This window comes from Anticarsia gemmatalis, chromosome 5, assembly GCF_050436995.1.
Source record: "Anticarsia gemmatalis isolate Benzon Research Colony breed Stoneville strain chromosome 5, ilAntGemm2 primary, whole genome shotgun sequence".
NCBI classification, from domain to species: domain Eukaryota; kingdom Metazoa; phylum Arthropoda; class Insecta; order Lepidoptera; family Erebidae; genus Anticarsia; species Anticarsia gemmatalis.
Window position 1 is genome coordinate 1,173,626 of NC_134749.1, and position 17,732 is coordinate 1,191,357.

At 32.7% G+C, this 17,732-nt stretch overlaps 1 protein-coding gene across 1 annotated transcript; it reads right to left on the reverse strand.

Moving 5' to 3' along the window:
- Positions 1 to 307: 307 nt before the first annotated feature.
- On the reverse strand, positions 308 to 16,487 carry LOC142972765 (uncharacterized). The gene is made up of 7 exons (XM_076114042.1): positions 16,345 to 16,487; positions 5,534 to 5,586; positions 3,259 to 4,546; positions 2,826 to 3,097; positions 1,698 to 2,109; positions 1,296 to 1,392; positions 308 to 1,038 (listed from the first exon to the last, which is right to left on the reverse strand). Exons 1-7 carry the CDS (start codon positions 16,372 to 16,374, stop codon positions 857 to 859), a joined length of 2,334 nt encoding a protein of 777 aa, XP_075970157.1. The 5' UTR covers positions 16,375 to 16,487; the 3' UTR covers positions 308 to 856.
- Positions 16,488 to 17,732: the final 1,245 nt, after the last annotated feature.

The window sequence follows — 17,732 nt, forward strand, 5'->3', positions numbered from 1 at the left end:
TGCGTAGTTTTTATGCAACAGATATCCGTGAATATTTTGTAGTGTGCAATAGTGTGCGTGCCACGAATTTGATAATTGATTTTATTCATCTTATCCAAATAAAATTGTTCAGGGTGTTTTTTTATAAACAGGGAATAATACACAAAAAAATGTACATCGAGCGACATATAGTGAAAAGCAGCAGAATTAACTATGGCCTTTTCTCCACGCCTATTTTTGCTTAAGCTACATACTACTTTTCACATGGGGACAGATAGCAGAGCTCTTTGTATATATTGTATAAATAAGGTTGAATAAAACAACAAAATATTGCAAAATTTATTTAATTTATAAATAGATTAATAAATACATTTTCGTCTTCTTAAGACGTACTATCACACAAAATCACTCACACAAATTATGGCATACTTATTACACTTATTTAAAACTAAAGTATTTATTATTTTTACGTTAGCTTGACATTTAAAATAAACCTCCTATCTCTAAAGCCTTCTTCAATAAGCTTCTCTGCCTTAGACTTCATAATTTCAAATCACCGTTCAAATGTTAAGAATTCCTACTGTTTTACGTACTGATCTGATTTAATATTATGTTTGGATATAAATATTGAAAAAATCTTATGTACTGCAGAATACACTATTACAATGCGCTTGTAAAAATAGTTCCTACGGAATACACGAGGAGCGCTGATGTGTTCTTCATACGAAAGTTGTCAATAACAAAAAAAATATTCATAGAATGGTACTTATTACGAAGAAGTTTTGAAAATTTTATCGTCTCTATGTATCAGTTTTCCTTTAGGGCATTTAAAGAGAAACTGATATGATCTCACTAAAGAATAAAAATAGTGATGGAACTAAGATCTAATTATTCCTTTCTTAGTATACTGGCTCAGCTGAAGATCCAGACCAACGTTCGACGGGTTCACGCCTGCAACGGCCGTGGCCATAGGCCTGGCTATGGCTATGCCGTGGGCAGCGACTGCTGTGGCTTGGGGCCTTGAAGCAGCTATCCCTTTCTCTCCTACTATTGCTAGACCTGAAACATAAGACGAACAAGTATTAGGATATGTGTAGTTTCAACAGTTGATGACAATAGGCCGTTCGTTTCAATTTCACAATCGACGTTTTCAAGTCTTTTTTTTAAATCATAGCGCCCCAAAAGTTTCCCACTTTTAGCCTTTTCAAAGATGTGCAATTAGATAGATGATACTTTATTCAATATTAAACTTCTGCTACAGCCGATAATAATCCGTGATTAGAAAACTAAGAACAATAAAAGTTTCGTTAACTCACCAACAGGCTTAGCCTCGGCAATGAGGCTGTGTGCGCCAAGATCGTGTTCACCGCCATCGTCACTTGACGCTTCAATGCCTACACCCTCCTCAGCAACCTGAAAGGAAAGTATATTGAGTTTATAAGTCAAAATTAGTTTTATTGCCTCCCTTAAGTACATGAGATCTACAATGTGGATGGTTGTAAGTGAAATAACGTGAATGTATTTTATTTATACACTTCTGTTTACACCGTCAGATATAACTGGCGTTATGTTAATTTAAAAAAATGTTAAGGGCTTCAAAAGAACAATTAAGTGAGGTACTGTTTTTGGACTTAAATGTAAAGTGGGATACTGAGTTTTTATAAGAACCCTTGTAGATAGTTCAGGTATGAATAAGGTATAAATCTTGCCCTACTTACATAATCATCATCCTCATCTTCATACTCTGCTTTCCTCAGCGTAACATTCTTCTTGAACAGAACATCTACATCGTCCACCTCTTCAATAAGCTTGATTATATTCGAAGCAGCCTCTCCCAAAGACGCCAGCTGAGTTTTAAATCTAGCCTTCTCAGTATTCCCTAGGGTTCCTGTCTTTCTTCCCAGATTAGTAAGCTTCAAAAGACTTGTAGATAAACTCCTTAATTTCTGCAAATTCGCAGCCATTACTCGTGTTAGTAAATTCTCATCGCTATTTTTGACTATATTCTCTCCGCTAATGTTTTCTTCTGAGACAATTTTTTCGCTTGTGACTCTTCCTGAGGTGTCTTTTTTTATTTCTAGGTATTGCCCTCTCCCGCCGCCGTAGAAAGGTAGGTACTGGACCGATGCCCTAGAAATTGTGAAATGTTCTTTGTTAATAGTGTCTAGTTACTGTGTTGTTGTGACAAATTAAGGTGATGTAAAAGTGTGATATTTACTATACTAGGGTACTACATTAACCAAATGCTTTAATGGTGGTGAAATCATTGATCATTCACACGAAAAAACGGAAATTATTAAGAGCTTTGTATTTTACAGTGCTTCTTTGTCATAAGAGAAGAAGTATAAATGACTTGCAACTCTAACATAAATTACCTACGGAGCAATTTCAATAAAAATACAGTACTTTGACTTGATCTAGTTTATCATACAACTAACAATGTTGTAAAAAAGTAATTGAATATTAAATGCTGAATAGTAATGTACTGAGCGATCCAATGAGATATAATATATTATGTATGTTTATTATGCATTGCACTTTAATAACCAATCAAAATGATTTCATGTAATCTAGTTTCTACGAAGTCTAAGGACCTTTTGACTGACATTTCAAAATAATATTGCAACTGACCATGACATTCAATAAATTGGTTCTAAAATGAAACAAACATGAAACATTCGATTTATATTTTATTTCTGTTTTAATATACATCATTAACTTCATTAGTAACAATCAATTCAAAAATCAATTTCAAGTTAACAGTCGAAATTGGTTTCCGAAACACTAACATAATAAAAATCTTAATTTAATAATACATTAGTAGTTATTCTGTTACATATTCATACAGATATAGATCTGATTGTGCGTGTGCTATGCCTCCTGGGCCCACAACAGCCGTAGCTACAGGCGCATGAACTATTGTTCCAGACTTATCCTTCGCTATAATTACTTGGGATATAGGATTAGCAATAGCCGTCCCTTTCAAACTCTTAGCATGAGCAACTGGTCTAATAAACAGCATGAAGGTCGTATCTTCCAAATTCAGAGGCGCTTTTTGAAAGTTCACTCCGTTGAATCTGTATACGTCCGTTCCTTTTCTGTGTTCGTATCCGCTCCACTTTCCGTCACGCTTCCATTGTCCGTTCCAAGGTCCCCGGAAGAATCTAACAAGTAAGAAAGAGAAAGTTTAGTTAGAGAGAAGACATAAGAAAAAGAATAAAAGGTAAGAAAAGATTATCGATTGTTAGGGTGGAAATAAACAATAGGACCAGTAGCTACTAGTCTCCCTTCGGGTATAGCTCGTAATAATTGAGGTACAGAACCGTCTATTGTGCTTTGTTGCAGAAGGCGACTGGCAACGGATGTTAGATCAGCGTCTGAAGACAAAGCAATAACTCGAGCAGCAGGTCCAGCGACGGCGATGCCTCCTGGCTGGGTGTAAGCAAGTCCACCAGGTCCTACGATCGCGGTCCCGCCTCTGCCTGCAGTCGCCACACCTCCCGGCCCAGCAATAGCAACCCCTCCTCTTCTGACCTTCAATCTGTTTATAAAGAAACCAGGACCAGATGGTTTCTCTTTATGCGCGAACAAAAACGGAAAGCGAAGATCACCCTCACTTTCATCAGAATTTGTGGTTTTAGTTCCTTTTAATGGCTCTTGCTTAAGCGGTTTCGCAGTTGTGGTAGTAGGTTTGATAGAGAAGAATTTTTTCACCTTGTCTGCGTCAAAGTCTTGCAGTTGACTTCCTTGATTGACAGTGCGCTTTTTAACGGCCCTCTTTTTTCTGGATTTTCCTTCACTAGAAGACGATAGTAAAATGTTTGCTGCGTTCTCAAGATCCTGCTCTTCCTTTGTTTCGTCGGCAGTTTCATCAGACTTTTGCCTCCTCTTGCAAACATCAGCACTTTGTCCGTATTCGATGAAGTTTTGGAAACCTCCGCCATTCATGATGCTAAGCAGTGGGTCTCTAATTAGGATTGGGAATAATGGAGCAAAGGGCCATTGAAACTGACCAGGTTGGAACGGCTGAAATGGTTGAAACGGCGATGTAGGACCTTCTTTAGTTTGGTATTGTGATGCTACTTCCATTGCGTGTTGTCCATACATATTATTTGCACTCGGCATCACCAGTACTGGCATGTTGGTCAGGTATGCCGCTGGCATGCCTGTCATCGCGAGCTGATTACCGGCAATCATTGGTGAAATCTGTCTCGAATATCTCATGTCTTCTATATTCTCGCTGCTAAGAGCATTAGAATCCTGTTGTTTCACATGGCTAGGATATGGATGTAGTTTGCCTGAAGCTATAACTTGCTGTAGTTTTTCCAGCGTATCCTTATCGAAGACATATCCACCAGTATTTTGTGGTAGTGGGGGTGGGGGCGGTGTGTTCCATTGGAACTGAGGTCGTTTACTTGGCTTCTTTAAAGCTTCATTGATCGCCGCAATTTTCTTGATAATCTCTTTAGTAGCTTCTTCATTTTCAAAATCAGATTCATCGTAAGTCAAAGATCTTTCGTCTTTTTCTTCGGGAGTTTCCGCTGCTGCTTCGGTAGTAGTCGTCACCCTGAAAATGTGTGTCAGACTTTTAGTTTTGTATACTTTAGTAGATAATTTATATTAAACCTTTCCAAAAGCATTATTACATTAGCGTGTACAATATAAGCGGTGTAAAAGCTGGTAATATTGAAGTGAACCATACCTGAACCAGTTGCCAGCCCGTTGTTTTTGTCACATATTTACTTTGTGAGATTCTTACTACTTTTGTTAGTGGTGCTGTTTCTAATGTGCATTGGTCTACTGTTGTAGAATAATCGTTAATAGGTTTAAACAGTACCGCATCGGTTGGGTTTAAATACACGTGAAATAAACAAAAGAAACTGATATCATTGAATTTAATTTCAAGGCTGTTCTTTTACAATTCAGGGATGACACACTTACGATATCAAAAAACATTAAATGGTCATTTTCAAAACTTGTCAAATGGTCATTGTTAAAATGGATCAAAAAATGGTTTGATGAAAAAATGCATGAAATAATGAGACAGCAATTTTAATGGATACAATGAAATCAGTTTCAATATTTTAATACATTAATTATTAGTTCTTAGATTGTCAAATATTTATAAAATCGTGGTCGCTTTTATAATTGTGGTCGTTTACGTTCACAGTATTTACAAGAATAAATAAATATATTACAGTGTAAAGCTTGAGAAATATAATACAGTGCTTGGTATTTGAAATATAAAAATAATATTTTTTGGAGTTAGTATTTATGGCAGTTATTTCCTGAACAACTAAACAAATTAAAAAAATATATTTGATAATGATTTGATACCAGGAAAGTAACGCTATACTAAAGGGGCATTTTGTATTTAACTGCAAATTAGCTTCAACTAACCCAGACGAAGACGGGGCAAATTGCTTCTACTAGTTAATATTTCTGTTTTCTCCTAAATACATTAACGTTTTTTTTTAACAAAATTATAAAAGCTTCCGACATTACGTTATTTATCTACAATTTTGTCATGAATGTGACTGAGTTTGACACTTACTCGTTATTCGACGGGTATGTGGACACCTCGAGCAGTGAACATGCCACCAGCACCTGAAATGAAAACACAGAAAAAGTTATAATTTTAATTGATATAACTGGACTAGACTCACGGCTTATCAATTGCCACGTTTGGGAGGAGACCCTTACTCAGCAGTGGGACATAAAACGGGTTAAGAATAAGAAGTATAAAGATGGTAAGTAAAGTTAAACTGATTTTTGTATTGGGGGTTTCACACGAAATGATATCTTCCGTAATTTTCGCTTGACAGTTTGGCGCAGATTGCACTAGCCGATCACATAATTGCCAAAACGTCAAGGTACAGGACAAATGCTTCAACTATATAATTGTTCTTTGGTTGTCTTATTTATATTGTATCATCACAATTTAATTGACTATTATTTGAAATATTTGTTTCCTAAAATAATTTAGTTACGTATTTATTGCTTCATGTTTGCGCTTTTGATCTTGAACTTGTAAGAAGTTGTTGACCTTTGCATAGATTTACAAATTACGATGCACGTTTCGTTCCATTTTGAGAAAACAAATCGTTAGCTGAATTCTAAAAGGCACACAGAATTACAAACAGCATTAATCTAAAGCAATTATTTTTAAATCAATACATTTAATGTATTTGGTTTTTAAAATTCAGATCATGATTATCTAAAGCTGTGCAAAAAAAATAGGACTATTTTTGAAGCACATTAGACTTAAGAAATACGTAATATACATATACGTAGTAGATATATGTATACGTACTTACGTATAGTAGATATATAAGTAAAATATATAGACGTTGAATATTATATTTCTTCCTCAGAAGAAATAACACCCACACAGTGTGTCCATAATCAGGTATTTACTATAATCGATAATGACTTTCTAGTGAAAGTCTATCAATGTCTAAAAATTCACGCAGCTGCTAATCACATAGCATGTTTTAAGAGCATAGAATTAGTTCTAAAACCAGAATATGGATATAAAATCTAGATGATCTAGATACATAAGTTATTCAAAATCTAGGTTTTGAAAGTGAAGTTTGTTCAATCGTCTTAATAACTACCAGTCAAATTAGCTGTATAATATTGAAAATCGCTTTTTTTAGTATAAAAATAGAAACTTATGACGTTGCACAAGTATTGTACGTATGATTATTGAGATTAAAAAAGCGATTATACCTTATGTAAAATTATATCTTAAAACTAAAACAATTTTGAAAATCCTTCCACCGTTGGCGGAGAATTCATTGAACATAAGTACACAAAAAAGCAATCATTCTGACATACTACCTCCATCTGAAGTCGGTAAAAATAGCATAGGTTGCGTATTTAGGATGCAGAGACATTTGGCAATTAATCGATATTAAATATTTTCAAGAAAAACTAAGTAAGTTATTGTAAAGAAATCTGTAGTGTTTGTAACCAGTAAGCAATATCTACGAAACAATTGTTCGGTGGATGAACTTGAACTGGTTCGCCTTGTACATTGTAATGATGGGTTCGATAGCTCTCATGTATCTTAATGCATATCTTTCCATTCTTGTTTATTTTACGAGAATATTCGACTTTTTTATCTGAGTTATCTTTAGTATTCGTACTCGTATCTTCATTTTTATTGTGATAGTTTTTGTCATTAATGACAATAACTTCTGCTCTTTATTTGCATATGTATGTACATAATATCACGCCTTTCTCTAAAGGGGTAGGCAGAGACTACAGTTTTTTTTGCTTTTTAGTTAGGTATATATAATCTTAAACTTTTTAGGTACCATATGTTTGAAAATTTGACTAAATTAAACAAAATTGAAGAAAATATCTAATAATGAAATCCATAATGAAAAGATCTAAAAAAACTAATCTTATCTTTAAAAACTAGTTCTAAATTCATTTACATAATAGGATTTACGCAAAATTAGGCAAATTGTTCAAAGATACAACCTTTAAAACAAAAAATCCCTCTTTATATTAATACAAATTAGCACCTTTCAACACGTCACAACAATTCATTAAATTAAAAAGCTTGAGTGAAACATTTCACTCGTCACTTCATCACTTCGGGCGTGAGCAATTACTCACACCTTGATTGATTGAAACACTAATAAAAGTCATATTTGTTAATGGATTTGACACACAATGACTGACTTTTGACTGATGTTGACTGACGTTTGGAACCTATAATTTATTTGTTGTTGTTTTTGAACCTTATCATTAATCATTAACTTAGTAACCTCTCTGTGACCTTTTTGGAAAGCAAATGTGAATATAAATGCATCCGCTCAAAATGTAACCTTAAATTTAATTTTGATTGATGTTCCAATTGTTTTGTTGCCCTTTGTTTGGAAAAGATTAGAAAATCCAATTTTAGAATGATTTTGGATGACATAGTTTTTGAGGTGATCATTATTATTTTCGGATTTTGTTACTTTAGGGCATGATGCGTAATCATAGCAGTAAAAGTTAATAGGCCTAGCCTTAATACAGAAGTTTACTAAACGGTGCATAACGGCTAATAACATCAAATACGGCCGACGTTAAGGTAACTGTGTCAAATCTTGTATTGACAGTTTTGGCATCCCCGTCATGAGATTTTACCTACAACAGCTAAGTAGGTGAAAGCTTCCAAAACGTTTAAAACAAAATGTTCAAGGATATGAAAAGTGATGATAAACTTTGATATTTTTATAAATGCGTTTGATATTTAAACATATCCTTTGGATTGAAAATGGAAGCCTTTGATTAAGTGAATGATGATGAATAATTAATTAAATAAATACTGGATTAAAACCTTTTCAGGGTCGAAAATATGAAGAAACTTATTTATTTTATCTTTTTTTGTGGCGCACAAATATTTGTTCCTTGTGGAATCGAACCCACGACCTGATACACTGATTGTGGCGTGGCGACCACCTTAACCACTGCGCCGCGAAGTTTCAATTTTACTTTTGTGTACTTACTCAAGACTCAGTTACAAGTTCGTAATCTCGCTTCTGATCAAAGATATAGTTATGATCATCAACAGTCCAGTTGTGTGCTCTCTTTGTTTACCAACATTATACTCTCACTGTAGAAGTACATTTTGTTGAATGTCTTGATATCTACAAAGGTCATCAGCATTATCCAGTCTGTTTATGACCTAGAGCAGAGAATACTCTCTTTTATGGCATTTTATTGTTACTTATCTTGAACAGGATTATTTTTGTGATTCGTATTTCAACGGTGTATTTAATTACAAAGGATCCTAACACTTCGTTTAAGTTGAATTTATCGTTATAGATTTCGCTCACTATTCTATTGTATTCTATTTCAGATATTAGAGAAAGTGCTTCAATTATTGCTTTACCTAACATTTTGATAAATTTGGTTAACTCAATCCCTATTGCCAATGGACCTTAGCGTGGCATGAACCAATTTGCAAATTTAGAATATATTTATGACGTTTTGTTACAAATTACATAAAATATAGTTCCGCAGCCCGCATTCGAGATCATTTTAAAAAATTTAATAGCGAACTTCAAATACCTACATATCATCAGAAAATAGTCTATAACACCGAACAAGATTAAAATTTCTAAGAAAACAACGAAAGGAAATTGCCCATCATGTTACTTTATAATCATCAATAATTCTTAGCCCAATTTTGCTTGTTACTAAGTAAATTCTTCCATGTTATGCCACATTTTCAGGTCTTTCTCTTAACAGTATCACCGATATTTGATTTAAATTAGTCAAGCTTTGTTTCTCTCACTACTGGGTCGCGTCATTGTGTTGTGGTATTTGGCGGTCGTACCGTTAGAATTACTTATTTGTACATATTGCCAATCGGAGCAAGCGGGTCACCGTACTGGACCATGACATACGAAACTGGACTCTTTTCTCATAGTTTGAAAGGTGTTTTTGGCTTGATCGGCGGTCGAAGCTTTTATTAGATAGCCGTTTCGATGTTGTTCGTTATATTAATGTTTTTATTGAGTGAGAGTCAAATTATAGTGAAGGTATATTTGATTTATTGGCTTAATTGAGTTTGTAAAAGTTAAAAGCCTTATTTTGTACTTAGTTGAGATGTACCTAACAGTAAGATAAGTGGGAAGAAGACATTAATAAAATTGATACCAGAAAGTAGCTCAAGAATATGATGACTATAATATTTGAATAAAATATTAATCATAATATTTACGTTACGTTCAAAGTACATTTCACTGTATTATTTTTACGTTTTTCCTCGAACAAAATTACCAACAACATACTTACTGGTTATGTTCGTAGCTCTCAGAAGATTAATTCTTAGTAAGGGTCTTTTAAAAAATGTAGCTAAGTTTTTGTCCTACATTTAACATTTTGCACAAAACTTTGCAATTGTCGTACACTTACGGGCGGCGCATATGCCAATTTTCAACCCGAAGAAAGATCTCTTGCTCTTAAAGAAATATTGCCGCTTTTGTTATTTAAAAGGTTAACAACGAAAATATTTTTTAAAGCTTCGTGGCAATTCTGGCTTTCTGCCTAATTCCGCCAATAACACAGTATTAAATATAATATATCAAAAAATATTTTATTGTCGTATTTTTTCGCTTGCTAAGCAACCATGTTAAAACAAAAGTCCAAAGTAAAGTTTTGTACAAAAGGTAGACCTGTTTTCTTATCTAGTTGTAACCTCACCTAGTTCCTATGATCTACTTTAGTTCACATATGAAGGGCAAGATGGTATCTAAGACCTACTAAAACTACCTTATCAACTTGACACTTGAAGTTATCAGATCTAAATCAACCGTACGCTTTTATGTATGTGTTTATGTATAAGAGAAGAATATAAATGCTAGCGAAGATTTATGTGTTGATGATACAGGTGATTAGTTTTCATTAGGCGTGTTTATAGATAGATTTATCTTGTGGTTTTGATTTTGATGTTGATAGATGGTCTTGAAATTCAAATTTTAGGAACGATTCTGATGGGAGCAAGGTTAAGGTGTTTTTGTGTGTGCCTTATGCCTTGCTTAATAAGAAAAGTATAGTTAAGTAAAATTAGGTAGTGATGTGTTTTATAAATTAATAGTGGACAGATTAGGGTAAATAACATAATACATATAATAATGTTGTAAAAAAATTAGCAGTGTTGTCTTTAGTAGCTCTACTTATTATTTACTTATATATTAGTTAAAAGTAAAAGATAGATTGAGTAGGTAAACGAATTAAAATAAAAACCCTTGCATGATAGCTTTTATCATCTACATAATAATATGTGTAGAGTATGGATATTATTATAAAATGCTTTGGAAAATAGGTGTTTTATTAAGTAGGTTTCAACAATTAGACCCTTCAATATTTCACACGGTTTCCACTCACAATTCATTGAAGTGTACTACATACATGCATAAAATCACGCCTCCTTCCCATAGGGTTAGGCAGAGAATGAACTAGTGATTAATAGTAATACGTAGTGTTCGAGTTAACATTAGAAACGAGTGACATTACTATTGTCTCTCTATTATTCCTTCTTAAGTAATATTCGAAAGTGAGTCCGTTTCTTTGTCTCACTTTCACGGCCTTTATATCCATAAAGTTAGAAATACGGCAAAAAGCAATGGACTTATGCCTTTTTGATATTGTCCTTGAAAAATTAGGCCTTCTAGTTTGCTGTTAAGAAAGAACTTGGTTTCTTTGCATGTATTTGTTTTGCAATAGTGAAAGTATTAGGAAATATCGGCCGTTATAATTTGAGTGTTGTGCATACAAATTGCTGTTTTTAGTAGTTGTATGTGACTATTGCTGTTTCTGAAATGGGACACTTCAATTTCTTTCTCCAGCACTAAGAAGTGTATCATTTCTTCTGAATACGGGACTTCTTTGTCAGTTAAAATTAAATGATGTACTAAAAAAATTTGGAAAAGTTGTGGGCAGCTAGTTTACTGTTTTACATCTTGAGTTAATTATTAATTTATTTAAATTTATTACCCCTCCCTCATTACGGGAGGAGACCCTTGCCCAGCAGTGGGACAGTAATGGGTTAAATTTATTTTTTATTTATTTTAAATTTATTATCATAAACCTTTTCTTTCAACTATATTGTAGTCAGTTTTTAGTCTCACCAAATGCATCTGGATACCAGTATTTACATGGAGCGACTGCCTATCGGACCTCCACAACCTAGTTACCTGGGTTATAACACGTTAAAAATTAACTTTGACACAAAATAGAAGTAAATCATTAAATTTTCACCTATGCGTGTCTAGACGGACAATATTATTATCTTTAATGAAGTTATTTGTCCGGTGTGGTGTAGTATGAATCTGGTTACATTAAGTTATGTGGTTTCGTGTAAATGTGTGGTTTCCTCTAGGCTAGTAGAGTCAGATACAAGTATGATTTGATTGCTAGCTTCTGGCTTTCTTTGAAGTAAACGCCAAGAACGGAATATTCCTATTTTTATACGTATAGGTTTTCATTTCTTATATAAAAGTCTGACACGTGGTTATGCTTTTTGTTATTCCTTAACACAGTTGCATAGTATTGGGTGTCCTGCAATTTTTTGACTTGCAACTTGCAACTCAAAATTCTATATAAAGTGATGTACATATTTTTGTTCTAGAGGTAAATTCTTCATTACCATTTATTGCGTTAATTCGTAAAATTTACTGAGATAAGGTAACTTTCAATTTGTGTAATCCTAAATGCATTTTTCGTGATGAAAAATTGTTGACGAATGTCAATAGTTGCTAAGTTACGTCAAACGTTTCCAAGCAGCTTAGTCACAAGAATGACTGTCACACAAAAGCAACATTCTCAACTTTAACGAGTACAGTTAACGACTGTCACATATTTCTATTTATAAAAACAATAGCCCTTTCTAAAACTGGAATCGAGTTATCAATAAACTAAGAAAACAGCACAAAGAAGGAAGTAAAAGTGCCTCTTGTTGGAACTAGTTGTGTGATGGAAAGTTGGGCTGTAAGGAGGGCACGGGGCGAGCGGCTAGCGTCCATGTTGTTAGGTAATCGTACTAATTGTGGAGAAGGTTACGGTCAATGTTTGAGGTTATGAAATTGCTTTGAATGCACTAGGAGTTATTTTTGGTTAATTTAATTAGTGCTATTTTTTAAGTTTTATGAGATGAGTGTTGTTGGCCTGTTCTCAACAGTGGATAGACGTAAGCAGGATGGTTGCTGTAGTGGTGCCATAGTTGTATAAGATGTAGTAGGGTTAAAATTAAATTTGATAGCTATACAGGTATCGAATATTATTTTTAGAAACCATCACAATTATCTTTGGCAATAATAAGGTTAACCTTGAATTATATTCTAGAAAAATGCCATAAGCAAAAAAAAAATATTGTGTAACAAATAAATATATCTTCGCTAAATCTTTATAATATCTTAAAAACATATTTTAACCAAGTAATAATCGTGCCAATGAAAGTAGATAATCGTTTATCTAGAAGGCTAGTCTGAAAGCCTATCCTAACATTAGCAGCTTATTATTTAATGATAGTGTAGGCTAAAGAAAGTAGACGTGAAATAGTATCAACGTGTTTGTATAACAGGCTTGCGTGAAACTGATACTGGTTATAGAATTATAATCTGTGAATTAATAACGACAACATAGCGGTCTTACCAATAGTATAAACGCGAAAGTTTGTATGAATGTTTGTGATTCTATTACACAAAGTACTGAATGGTTTTTGATAAAATTTAATACACAGATTGTTTATTAAGTAGTCAGTACTTTTTTGCACTACATTGTAAGTTAATAATGTATAATAACGAGAAAACATTCAAACTATCGCTTACTGAAATGCATCCTTGTTAACTCTTCATCATATTCATTAAAATTATCACTTTATGCGTTAAAAACCTTACTATTTATTGTCAAAACTGTTTATTTGTTAGATTTTTTTACGAAAATATGAATTGAAAAATGTAAATTTTCTTTTTTCTTTTTTGACAAGTTTTGAGACAATCTTTTGTAATTTGCCTGCACTTTTGTTTGTTACCAAACTTTGTTTACTGTGTCAATGAACTCATTACGGAAAGCTTTGCCTCTTTGTGAAACAAAGTCGTTTGTTCTAATATTTACTTTATGAGTTAGAGATGCTTTAACGAGGTTTTAAGTTTTGTGTACAGGGCTTTGTTTATAGGATATTTTGGAAGGGATATCATTGTTTTAGTGTGTGTCATAATTGATTCGTATCGTATTATTATTGTTGTCTTTAAGAAATGAGTCGATTTCGAGCAGCCTACAAGTGAATTTAATTTTAATAAACTTAACCACGTTTGCAGCGAAAATTAGGCGTTCCATTACAACACACAACTTTTGTAGCTTATTTTTTCAATCTTATTACGTACATATATATTGATTGATTCTGATTTTTATTTATTTTGTAAATTAAAACATTTATCTTACATTGATCATTTCGCGATATCCTATCAGCACCAATCATTTGCCTTATACTTTTAATTTTCTTTATGGAAATAATACTTAGTTTTATGTAATGAAACGACCGTATGAAATATAGTTCTACAACAAGTATATTTCATACGGTTTTGACATATTTTATTGAACGTAATGAGTAAGTAAAGGGCTCTAGTAGAGTGAGATCATACTCAAAAACACTGAGTCTAGGACAAAAATAAAGCTATTTTTACTATCAAGTAACAACCGAGTTTCTTTTAACTTGTTTTACTGACATCCATACGAGTCAAGTGGAATAAAATAAGTCCAGTGTTTTTCCTTTATTCTGCTACAAAAAGTGTAAAATTCCTTTCAAGTTTTCGTTTACGTAAATTATCAAAAACATGCAATTGTCTGTACTTTACAACTAAAGGGACGTTTAATTATTGCTAAGATAAATTACATAAGATGAAGTCGATTCTACGATAGGAAACGGATAGAATTATTTTTCGAAAAAGAGTCTGTCGAAAAAGGTAAATTGAGCGGTAGTTAATCTATTCAATAGCGTTTAAGCTCATATAAAAATGACAGTTTGAAATGTTTGAATGGATAAACTACCGCTAAATGTGCTCCAGAAACCGGGCATAAGAAACTCTGTAGAGCCCTCCAAGAGTTTTCAAGTCTGCCAATTATTCAGCCTGGAGTAGGACCATTGACGAAAACTTATCGTTAAGTACCATATTTTCTATGTAAGGTGTCGTCGCTTTATAACAACATCAATTGTAATTGTTTTAGCAAGACATACTTAGTGGTCATTTTATTTTTAAATGTAACCGGAACTTAACAGTCAAATACACTTGACAAAGCGGTCAAGTGTAAGTCTCAATCATGTTACTAGTTCCGCAAATAACTACAAGACCAGACAAATAAGGATAAACAAATAATTCTTATTAAAAACCGCTTCTGTGCAGAAATATTTTAAAGAAAGTATTATTTTGTAAAATAATATTTGTAAATATAAAGGAAGAATTCATTTACTTTAATTTAAAAATAATTATATATTCCAAGAATGTTCCTGTCTTCGAATGATTATATCACCATCAAAAGATAAGCTTGTTAAGTCATCAAAGAAATTAATTAGTCAATCTTTTACGCATATAAACTTCTTACAGAAATAAAGCCCCTCCTTAAACTTTTGTGAAATCAAAGCCATCATATTTAATCAGACATCGAAATATTAACAAAGTCGCAACATAATACGAAAGAAAACGTCATTCAAACTTAGAAGAATATTCGTCACGTCAGGTCAAAGAACGTTTAATTGACACGAACCATTTATCATAACTTGAACACTAAACTTTTCAAAAGCCTATAAAAATTCTATAGCGCCATTTATCATAATATAGACCAGTATTCATTATAATGCAAATTATTATAGCTAATATAAGTTATTATATATGTATTTTGAACGGATTATAATATAAGTTGTTATTTTATAATCCACACTAATAATAATATTATGAATGACAAGCGCTTGCCGTTCTTTCACCTCAAAAATGATGGAAACAATCTATTTATACAAAATTCTTTCGTCTGAGTGTCTGACTGACAGACAACGCACAGCCGAAACTACTGAACGCAAGAGGCTGAAATTTAAGGGAGTACTAAGATAGAGTTTTTAGAAATATCACCCTGAAATGACAGGAAGGAATGAAAAAATTATAGAAAGATCAGAAAGCAAAAATGTTGTCAAAACGGAAAAACTAAAGTGCACGCGGACGAAGTCGCGGGCGACCGGTGGTTTTGATACAATTCAACGACGTTATCAAATTTAAATGTATGTCCCGAAATAGGCTATTTTCGAGAAAAAAATATAGACAGGTAGATGACTGGTAAGCTAATCAAAATAATTTACGATTATTATGCTTATTATATCATGTGTTATGAGATGTTTTCAAAATAATAATATAATAACAGTATTGTATGTAAACTCGATCGTTTTTATGTTACAATTTAAATTAATTAAAAATACTTGTTCAGCTTTGATTTTATAGTTCTATTGACCTTTCAAACGTAGATACAGTTAGATTTGCAGAATTATTATCTCAAATATTCACAAAAGACTCTTTTTACTTTAGTTTTTTTTATTATAAGTACTAATGGTTTTATCACCTTAAAAGATCGGATGTGTAGATGCGGAAGTTTGTGATTATCTACGAATGATGATTATTCTTTCACGCACATAGTTCAAAAATATGTTGATCTTGCCATATTGTTATTCTGAATTGAAAATTCCCGGGCCAATCAATCACCAATAAGTTTAAACTCTTTTGGTAGACCATATTGAACGGAATCCCAAATTCAAGCAATAAACAACTATTTTACCCTAACTCACCAAAGAAAAAAAACCATTATAAAAATAGAACTCACCAAAATTCCAAACAGATAATGCCGCGACATTTTGCAGCCAAAAAAATATCGATGCAAAAAATATATCACGTATTTTTATTGAAACTGTTCGTGTTTTAAATGTAAAAGAACGTGCGGTCACTAGCGCGGTCCACTGCGGAGTTCGGAGCTTGCTTCAAGGCGCCAGCTTTTTGCTTAACGTCGACAATGGATTTACCATTTGTCCCGTTCTCGATCGTGAAATTGTGATCGATGTGCGAAGATAAATGTTCTATTGTTAATCCAATTAGTCATTTCATTGTGTGTAGTAATATTTGTAAGAAATGGTTGTAATAATACAGTTTACTTTTTTATGCTGGACTGTAAGTGAATAAAATTTTGAAAGGTTATGCTGGGGTCGTGTTATTATATTCGAATATTTTGAACTCTTAATGTTCCAGTTATAGTATCTTTTACTATTCTATTTCTGTATATTGTATAATAGGCATACGAAAACCTGTTTAATAATTTTGTAAATCTGACCCTGATAATTAAATTACAGATATTTTTTATAATAACTAAGCATTTTACAGGTATAGTAATGTTACAGGAGAAAACGAACGTATTTGTGTTGAGAATAAACTTAAAGTAAAATGTAAATAAATTTTCCAGATGACGTTATCTCGCGTTTCCATATGTATTTTCGCACGTGATCAATTAAGATCGTATCGAGATGAATTAGTTTCGAGTTCCAAGAGTAATAGAAAAGGGATGTGTAATGTGAAAGTTTCTTATAGAGCTAAGTTTTTATTAGGTCTTAATCATTAATGTCTATAATTATGGATGTCTCTATGTTTGTCTGTTTTTTAAACTTATGGCGACGTTGTTCGTCATTTTCACCTTAGCAATATAGTGCCCATATTTGCAATGAGTGTCATTATTGTACGTCTCAAAAAAGGTTTTTTTCCTTTCAAATTAGAAAATATTTTGTGGACGATATTGTATTGTAATTAATGATTAGGTTTCTAGGATATTTTTATTAAGATTTTTTGCTTTTTGCCTCGTTTGCTCACGGGAAATGGCGTGAGTTATAATTACGATAATTTCAACATGAAGGAAAAAATAGCAGGCTATCTTTAAATCGTAATAAATATTATGTGACCAAAGAGATGTTGTCAATTCTTCTCTAAAATAAAAGTTATTTGTGTTTATCGATACATTAATTGTTATTTAGAGTGCATCGCTCTAATAAAACATTTTATTACAAATTAATTTATTTTAAAGTGATTGCTGATCAAATGCGAAATGTTGTTTTAATACAATATGCAAATAAGTACCAGTATTTTGAATTTATTGAAAAGTTGTCTTACAAATTAAAAATCAATTCTAATAATAAATTAATGACAAGACATGTTTCTTTCTTCAATAAA

Coding starts and splice junctions, on each gene's coding strand:
- LOC142972765 (XM_076114042.1), bottom strand. CDS start 16,374: ATGTCGCGGCATTATCTGTTTGGAATTTTG. Junction 3,098..3,258: donor CTATACCCGAAGGGAGACTA/GTAGCTACTGGT, acceptor CGTGACGGAAAG/TGGAGCGGATACGAACACAG. Junction 2,110..2,825: donor GCACAATCAGATCTATATCT/GTATGAATATGT, acceptor CACAATTTCTAG/GGCATCGGTCCAGTACCTAC.